The following is a 9770-nucleotide window of genomic DNA, read 5'->3' as shown; positions in this document are numbered from 1 at the left end:
TGACAGAACCCCTGTTTGTGAACCGCGGTCATACAGCGAGGCAATTAAGAAATTCTACCTTCTGTTTGAAGATACAGATATGGTGAGTGAAAGATTGTATGTTCTTCGTGAGAATTTTCTTTGCGTTTTCACACAACCCTCCAGTTTATTTTTTGACATGGACAGCTGGAAAGATTTAAGGTGAGGTAGACTGGAAAGCAGATAGTGATATGATGATTAATGGTATCAAACATTTCTAATATAAATAAGTAAAGATATTGAAAAATATAGGTTGAAAAAATTGTAATATATACTGTTCTCGCAGCACTTACATTCTTTTATCTATTTTATTTACAGTATATCAGTTATTTAATGTTATGTGATTGGAAAATTATTTTTAATGGTACACCAAGAGGGTAAATGTTTGATTTTAACTTGGCAACACAAACTATATGAAAGCACACACACTCCATGTATCTTAGTTTAAGGAACCACTGTGCCTCATATGGTGTTCCAACTTTATAATTGAGTAGTGAGGGAAATTATTGAATTATGACCTGGGTAAATAGTTCTGACATGGCACTATTGAAGGAAGTAATTGCAGCGTGAACATGGTTGGAGTAAATGCTGCCTAATTAAATAAGCGAAAAAGTAAATATATAGAGAGATAATATACATTATAAGCTGACAGTTTAACAATGCATATATGGAATCAACAAATAAGACTCTGCTTTTATAAAACTCTGCACACAGAACACATTTCCATGTTTAACTACTGTGACTTACACAGCATTATTGCAACAAGATGTTTATTTGGTAGATGACAGTACATTTTCTTATAAAAAGCACCAGCATCATTATTGAGCAGGAGATCATTCACAAACCGGAGCAGAGCAGTTTTAGTACTGTGATGCGGCCTGAAACCAGACTGTAGAGATTCAAGCAGATTGTTATCCATGAGGTGTTTTATCAGCTGACTGGCTGCAGCCCTTTCGAGAGTTTGAGAGAAAAGGGAGATTGGAGAAGGGACGGAAATTAGATAAGTTAGCCGGGTCAAGGGAGGGTTTTTTGAGTACCGGCATAACTCGGGCAAGCTTAAAGGCAGCAGGAACCAAGCCAGAGTCCAGGGACAGGTTGAGAGTGTGCAAGGAGCAAGATCAGAGGCACAGAGAAGGACAAGGTTAGTCGGCCAGGTGTCCAGGAGGCACGTAGCAGTAGTTGATTTCAACAGTAAGCCGGAAGCATCAGCAATGGAGAGAGGAGAGAAGGAGGAGAGGGCAGGAGGCATAACCGGAGGAGCGTCAAGGTGGTCAAATAGTAGACTGGGATTGTGGTGGGAGAGCGCAGAATAGATGTTGTCAATGTTGTTCCGAAAGAAAGAGGAGAAATCATGACAGATGAGAGGAGGATGAACAGGAGATGTATCTGTTGGTGGCTGGATGTAGGATTTGGTCAGTGGTCTTAGAGAACATTGGGTTTACCGTGTCCCATAGTTAAGATTTCAGAGAAGTACTTTACCCTGGCCGCAGTGAGCGCACGCCTGTAGCTCACGAGATGGTCGTTCTAGGTCTCTCTGTGAACCGTTAGTCCAGACGGCCTCCACTTGCACTCAAGCTTGCGGGAGGTAGACTTAAGCACTCGAAGTTCGAGGGTGTGCTATGGGCAGTTTTGATCTTTCTTGATGGCTCTGGTTGTAAGCAGGACAACAGTGTTGATGATATGAGTAAGGGTGGCATTGTAGATGGTCACCGCATCATCAACTGAGGACAGGAGAGTACCAGTTAGAGGGGATGCAGAGACACATTCCGAGAGTTTCAGAGGATTCAGCAGATTCTTGGGACAGAAGGAGATAACAGTATCAGTAGTGGAGGAAGGAATTAGTAAGGTTATGTGGAGCAGGTATTAACCAGTGTTCATTCTGGGAGTGAAGAACGAGTGAGCACACTTTGTCCAGGAGATCCTGACGTTAGGTGTCTAGCAGCTATTAGGAGGGATTTGAAAAAAGTCCTCGCTGCACCTGTACATACTAGGCCTGCCCTTGATCGTGTGGCCCTTAGACGGCTGGCGCTTAGAACAGCTGCCATTCTAAGACACTGATTGCCAATTTATACGCTCCTGCAAGCCTGGAGCCGTATACTTAACACACATTTCTAATCAGCCTCCCAATTTAACACAGCCCAGCACACAAAGGAAATCTAAATTACTATTTTTAAGTGCAGTCTGGTTTACCTTAGCAATCAACGATTTAAGCTATTAAATTAACTGTAATTCACTTAACTATTTCAATGTTGTTTTTCGCTAGCGGTTGGAAACACATGTCTCTGCAGTTTCATTCACAAACTCAGTACACGCAGTTAGGTACCAATTTATGCTAAGCCAAACAAAACAAACACGCCCACTGTTAACACAACAATAGCCACGCTAAATCGCCCTATACTTTACATCTATTTCTAATCAGCCTCCCAATTCAACACAGCCCAGCACACAAAGGAAATCTAAATTACTATTTTTAAGTGCAGTCAAGTGAAAATGTTACATGGTAACTCCCACTGAAACAATTTTAATGGCATGTCCGTATGGCAACATTATCTCTGCTGCAATATCAGTGATTCTCAGACCATATAGCAGGAATGATCATGTATTTTAATTTTATGCTTGGCTTAATACAAATTGTAGTCTTAAGTAACATGTGAAGTGATGTACTTCAAGTAAATTGGGGCGGAATGGTGTCCAAAATTGTGCATGAACTATCATAAGCAAAATCAAACTCACCTGATCTGTTCAGCTGTTTCTTTTACAAAATTGGCAGTATTATCGGGTGTAACCTAAATTTAAAATCTTGCATCAAATCCAAATGTAGTTCAGACACAGAACAAAAAATATATAATTTGTGCCTCTCTTGCAAATAACAAAGAGCTATTATTGTTTCCGATTATAAATGGCCGCAGGCTGGCTGTGCAAAGCTATGCCTCTATCTCCATCATCTCGTTTTAGTTATTATGTTTTTACACGGTCTGTGGATTTGAAGCTGTCTATCAGAGATGCATCTCTCCTTCAACCCTTGAAAACCCCATTGCCTGCTTTCCCTGGCATCATTAGAAGCCATCACATGCAAGAAGGAAGTAGGAGAACGCCACTGAATTTATTAGGTTAGTTATGTCAAAGACACACCTGAGTGAACAGCTGGGATGTTTCTAAAGAAAGAAGCATATTAAATATAGAAAAAAAAAAATTGTTAGTGCGAGATTAGGCAAATACAGAGTTAGCTGTGGATAATGACTGATAGTCTTCAAGCTTATGTGTTGATTAAGTGCCTTATCCTTCATTCATTTAAAAATGAATCTCTCTCCTGCCCTGCGTCTGCCATCTGTTCTCGTGTATTCCACTCCAGTGACTCTCCCGTTGACTGCAGCAAGCCTGCCTCTTCCACACTGTCACGGTCCATAGAGCACATCCATTACCTTTAGCACCCTCCAGCCTCTGCCAGCAAAACTCAGGCTGTAGCGTCATGTACGTGTCTCAGATGTAACTGTGGCTGGAAGAAGGAAATAGGCTGATTCTTCAGTTCTTTAAATACAGACTTTTATTTTCAGTATATCACCCTGTGGAATTCATTCTGTGTATGTGCTAGGGGAAATTAGTTTTTACTCCTGTTTAACTTTCTGTATTATGAGTTATTCACTGCACACTTTCAAAATGTACCCAACTGAGTGATGGCTACGTGTACTTTCAAGTTTCAACCATTAAAAATGCTAAATAGTAACGTTGAAAAACAACCTTGAATAACATCCTGGTGCCATTGGTATGTTGCCTGAGATCATAATTAGCAATCTTATCATCTTTACAGATTGTTGTGTATTGAATTACTTGTCTGTTTATTTGTGTTTATATTTATTTATAGAGGTCATTTAAAAATGCTGCTAAGCGAGAGCCAATGAAGCAAATGTATGCCACAGAAGCAAAGGGTTCACTGTCTCCTGATAGGATGCCTCTCGACTCCATACACAAGGTGAGGTCCTGCTACTTCTGTGTTTTCAGCTTTTACTGTCCCCTTCGGGTGATGCAAATCCCTTTTTAAAAGTTGATAAAGTACCGTATGTCAACCTAATCATTTAATTTAATGTGAGGAAATGTTATTATTCATCCATAGAGCAAGTTTTGATTTACTAGGAAAAGATGAAAAAAAAGGAATATTCCATTGTAATCCTGACCTTCAGTTTGCATTGCCCAAGCTGTAATAGAGGAAAGGCTATGATTTATTGGTGACAGGAGATAAGGACAGACAGAAACTAATGGGCTGTAAAATTAAGAAAATGTCACTTTGGGTTCCATCGGTGAAAAGCTTTGAAATAAATAAAGAGATCATTTACTGAGATGATGCTCTGGGGACTGCACTGAGGCCCAGGAGATGAATACAGAACCCAGCTTTGACTATTTGGTGGGTATTTTCTTTAACCAGGTGGTACCCATATTATTTAATACATTGTATTGCAATAATAGTAAGGGACTTTTTAAAATCTTGCTGGTGCCCCATATTGACACATACTTAACAGTCCATAACTGTCACACTTCTTAGCAAGACAAAACTTTGAGCATCAAATGTCTATATTAGCATAGAATGGTCTCTAATAGAAACACTGTAGTGCAAGAAACAGCATCAATACAATTTGCATCAGTCCTCAGATCATTTACTTTCAAAGCTGCTGAAGAGCTTATTACAGGCAGTTATACGTTTAATATTTAATTGTAGGTGTTCTTATAACAGTAAAATATGAAAGAATCAATATTTAAACTGGGGCCTCTTACAGAAGCACTCCAACCAAAACAAATTGTTTTTACATATTGATCTCTGTGCCTGGCTCGGATCAATAAGATGGTCTCTTTGTATCGGGATAGATCCTTTTGGTTTTGATTCTGGTCAGCCGTTGTATTTTGGTTCACAGTGGAAATCTGTATAGAGCCTCTGGTTATTTATTATGCATAACCACAGATTTCATGACAAAGCACGAAAGTCAAAAGAATAAATCGGCGTAATTAATAAACTGAGTGTAAATCTGAAACTAAACTTTGCTAGTGAAGCAGACAAATGCGGGTCAGTCGTTGATTGTAGACTAATTGTTTAGGTTAATTAGATACTGATAGTTAATTCCTAACCATGATTGCTCTGCATATGAACATTCACTCTCCTCCACAGTTGGTTTCTTGTAATTGTTTTAGTTACATCCTATTTAAAATGTTGTCACAATGCACGATTAAAGTTTGATACCTTATTTCATTTTGTCATGGTGGGGAGGGTAAGTGTGAATCAATATATAAATGAGTAACTGAACAAAAACAAAATCAAGTCTGATTTTATTTGTAATGTTTAAATATGTATGTTTGTAGTTTTAATTTTAGATACAAGCCAGTGTTTTAATCAAGTCACAAAAATTGAGACTAGAGTCAAGTCACAGGGGGGTAGTCACACGAATTGAGTCGAGTCTTTGACATTCCAAGATCGAGTCGAGTCCCAGAGTTTGTTTGAGTCGAGTCAAGTCACCTATATGGCTCGAGTCGATTCGAGTCATTAGTTCTGACAGTTTGAGACAGTTTGATTTAATCAGATTCATTTTACAGGAGATTAGCAATCTACAAATAAAAAGAAAAAATAATTCAATACAGAATTAAAAAATGAGATGCACAATAATGTGGTCATACTTGCCCCACCATAAAAGGTCCACGGTTTCTGCCTCGTGTTTTGTCTCCATTTTAGTGAATTCACGATTCCTTGGGCTATTTATAAGCAGGTTTTGTTATTGACCATACAGAGGCCCTTTTACTATGCTCAACTGGGATGGATGTACAGTAATGGATACCACAAAACAGAAGAATGCATTTAACCATTTATTTATTATTTTACTGATTAGCAGCCAACAGTGAAACTTCAGATATTTGAAGTTTCAGATTTTCAGATATCGTAACAATATGAAAGGGCATTTTGTAGCATTTAATTTGATATTTGATATAGAGATCTTACTTCTAGGCCTTAAAACATAGCAGCTACAAAGGAAAACCGTCCCAAGTAGTGCAACAGGCAAAAATCAGAGCTTTAAAACAATTGCATACTCGCACATACTGTATATGCTCCAGTTCAAAATCAGCTTGCTTCATATTACAGAAAGAAATGCATCTTGAAAGGCTAAGAGTTTAGCATAATAATGTGTGTTACAAAATAAGTAATTTTTGTTTAAAAAGGATCACCAATGTTTAAAAAATATATATATTTTACACATCGCACCACAGACCCTTTAACCACCTATACGTCCCACAATAAAATCCCAGTTGTTTTGTCTAAATAAAATCATCAGTGTAATTAAAATGTGCAGACATACAGTAATACAAGGAGGTCAATTGTATTTTGAATAACCCTACTCACGTAAAAGACTTGTATTGTAGCTGCTGTTTCATACACATGCAAAATACCCCAGCAGCCCAAACCAACACATTTTTTTTTTGTTTTTTTTTTACCGCTGTAATAATTGATCTGTTCACTTAGTATGACAAAATCCACAGACAGCTTCTTCAAAAAATAATTGAAACAATGCAGTTCTGTCCTCCTTTCGACTGGCAATGTTGATTGTGCCTGTTCCCAAAATCATGCTACTATGGTCTGGTCTGCCAATTTTAGCTTTTAGGAATTTATTCTTTTAAACAAGCAAAATGTTTTTAACCAAACCAACTCTCAAACATCCAAATGCAAATCCTGATGTTTTAAATTAATCAGACACATCTAGAGCTGATTAACTCAGTTCAGGAATTCTGATAAACAAAGATGACCATGCAACAGCTTTATTGATAATTCGTCTGTACTGTGCGTTGCCAGTGGTTGTAGAAGGCTACAGGAATGTAAAAAATAAATGCAACTGTTGAAGCTCCAGAGGGTTGTTTTGTGTGTTCATTTCTTCTATAGTGCATTTTACCTTAATTTTGGGTGCAAAACATTTTTTTTTATTATTATTATTATTATTTTAAGTTTAAAAGCTTGTACATGAGTTTGCATTCACAAGTGGTAGTTTGCATTCACATTCACTAGTTCTTTTTTGTTTTCTAAAAAAATGCTTTTTTTTGTTTTTTTTAAATAGTATAACTTTAGATCAATATATATTAAACCAGGGGCTCCCGAGTGGCGCATCCAGTAAAGGCACTCTGCCCAGAGTGCAGGATGCACCCTATAGCTTGGAGATTGCCGGTTCAAATCCAAATTATGCCAATGCAGACCATGGACAGGAGTTCCCAGGGGGCAGCACACAATTGGCCAAGCGGGGTTGAGGTTAGGTCAGCTGGCTCACCACACACCAGCAACCGCTGGCTGGCCAGTGCGCCTGCAGGCTGGCCTGTATGCAATTCAGAACTGAGTGGTCCTCTGACACTAACTTCTGAGATGGCTGCATAGCAGGCATGCAGAGCAAAAAAAACAATCGCTGATGGTACACATTTCAGAGGCCATGTGTACTTATCCTCGTCTCTCCCAAGTTAGGTGAGCCAGGTTGAATAATAATTGGACATTCCAAAAATTGGGAGAAAAATTGAGGCACTGAAATTGCAACTTGTGTGAGTCAAGTCATTACAACTCAGGTACAAGCTAAATAATATTTGTAAGTGAATAGTTTTTATGACAGTAATTACAACTGAATGAATGCAATCCATGCCTAGAGCCATTCTGTCACAATGGAACCAAAGTCATAGAATTACATGAAATATCATGCCTTTTAAAACTGTTGTCTGCCAACCTTTAGGTCCGGTTCAATCCCAATCTTGATGCTCATGGCTGGCTACTGTCAGGTGGGCAGTCAGGCATAGTCCGAGCACACTGCCTCCGAGGATTGAACAGCCCCATCACCAGCAAGCTCATCCGGGAGAGTCAGGCTCAGTTCAACGCCATGTACCAGCCTCAAGGAACTACAGCCAGTGAGGCAATCATGAAAACTGTCATCCACAGTATAGAAACCATTGTAGAGGTGCTGTGAAAGGAGTTGCAGAAAGAGTTCTAGATGCACATGGTCCCGCCATTTGTTTTTGCTGTCCAGCTTCTCCAAGATGCTTAATTTATTTAGTTCCAAAATATATAGATGTATATTTTTACTTTAATACTACTAAAAATAATAATAATAAAGCTTTTAAATAGTCATGCTCTGCAATACTTCTACTAAATGGAAATTAAAATTAATTAAAATAATGCACAGCACTTCTGATGTGGTGCTGAATGGTGCTCTTAGGTTTTGTTTACTTGTTGCTGCAGCTTTTTTGGTTAAAAACCACCTCCTTTTAGTTAGTTTTGTTATGTGTCTGTTTCTGTGATGTGCTTTTGTAGTATGTGGTTTTTTTTTTTTTGGTTTTTTTTTTTTTAATTATACACAGGTTTATATTAAAGGGGGTGTCCAGTAAATGTATAGCTTGAAACACAGAGATCCTACATTATATTGGTGGTTGAAAAAAATATATTTGACCCTACCCATTTCATAATATGGATTTAGGGGTTAAATGTAATGGATGAGGAATACTTTCCCACCAAAGAAATAGCGGTTCTTTACTCATGCTGTACAACACCCCACGGTCACCCTCAGACTATGACCAAGTGCTTTATTTTTAATGCACTTCTCCATTCTTCCACAGTAATATATTTTAATATGTAAGTGCTGAAATATATTCTGTGATAGATACATGTCAGAAAAAAAAAATTGCTTACCAGGAATATTTCTTTTAAGGCGAAGTCTGGCACATATTTCAGATATGTAAATGTTTCACAGATATGCAACGCACAAATGCAGGTTTTTTTAACATGTCATATCATTTTTTTTTTCTTTTTGTGAATATATTTTCCAGTTGTGAAAACTGATGGTCTTCTTGATATTTAGATAGTTTGACTCCAAACCTGGAGTGAAGGCTACAGGAAGTGAAATCAGTCTGAAAATACATATTGTTTATATATGTGAGATTATATAATAAAGGATTACCACCAAGGAATTTTTAGCTTTGACAAACTTTCCTGCCAGATATTTTTGTTACTCTGTTCCTATTTGTTTTTTTAATTTGAGATTCAGTGTACAGGATTTCTATAAATTGCTTCCCCGCTGCTGCATTGACATGTAAAACACATTGTACTGCGACATTAAATAAGCAAGCAACGTGGGAAGGCAGCTGTGTTCTTGCTCTAGAGCCGAAAACAACCATGAAGACTTTACAGGTGCTTGCATAGTGTAGTCTCTCTCTCTCTCTCTCTCTCTCTCTCTCTCTCTCTCTCTCTCCACTGCCTATAGAAAGTCTACACCTCCTTGAACTTTTTTCACATTTTGTTGTGTCAGTGCTTCCAGAGTTTCATGCATTTAAATGATTTTTTTTCCCCCACTTATAAGGGGAAAACAGTTTTATTGAGTCTCCACCCCCCTGAGTTAATACTTGGTGGAAGCACCTTTGGCAGAAATTACAGCTTGAATACAGGATTTAGGTCGGGGCTCTGACTGGGCCACTCAAGGACATTTACCTTCTTGTTCCTTAACCACTCCAGTGTAGCTTTGGCTGTGTGTTTTGGGTCGTTGTAATGCTGGAAGGTGAACACTGCAGAGGACAGCAGGTTCTTCTCAAGGACTTCTCTGTACTTTGCTCCATTCATTTTCCCTTCTATCCTGACAAATGCCCCAGTCCCTGCTGATGAGAAACATCCCCATAACATGATGCTGCCACCACCATGCTTCACAGTAAGGATGGTATTCTGTATTGGTTTTACGCCAAACAAAACGCTTTTCATTTAGGCC

At 38.3% G+C, this 9770-nt stretch overlaps 1 protein-coding gene across 3 annotated transcripts in view; it reads left to right on the top strand.

Moving 5' to 3' along the window:
- The window catches only part of gtf3c2 (general transcription factor IIIC, polypeptide 2, beta), a 52042-nt gene extending 42770 nt beyond the window's left edge, over positions 1–9272 (top strand). For 2 of the 3 annotated variants that reach the window (XM_041249750.1, XM_041249751.1), the window contains 3 exons: positions 1–82; positions 3881–3988; positions 7755–9272. The exon at positions 1–82 is cut by the window's left edge and continues 80 nt beyond it. In XM_041249750.1, coding sequence (XP_041105684.1) covers positions 1–82; positions 3881–3988; positions 7755–7985 — 421 coding nt within the window. In that variant the 3' untranslated portion in view covers positions 7986–9272. Of the gene's footprint in view, positions 83–3880; positions 3989–7754 lie in introns of those variants that run through there. The other variant, XM_041249752.1, reaches the window with a different exon arrangement.
- Positions 9273–9770: the final 498 nt, after the last annotated feature.

Source organism: Polyodon spathula, chromosome 5 (genome assembly GCF_017654505.1).
Source record: "Polyodon spathula isolate WHYD16114869_AA chromosome 5, ASM1765450v1, whole genome shotgun sequence".
NCBI lineage: Eukaryota > Metazoa > Chordata > Actinopteri > Acipenseriformes > Polyodontidae > Polyodon > Polyodon spathula.
This window is presented reverse-complemented; position numbering and strand designations above follow the sequence as displayed.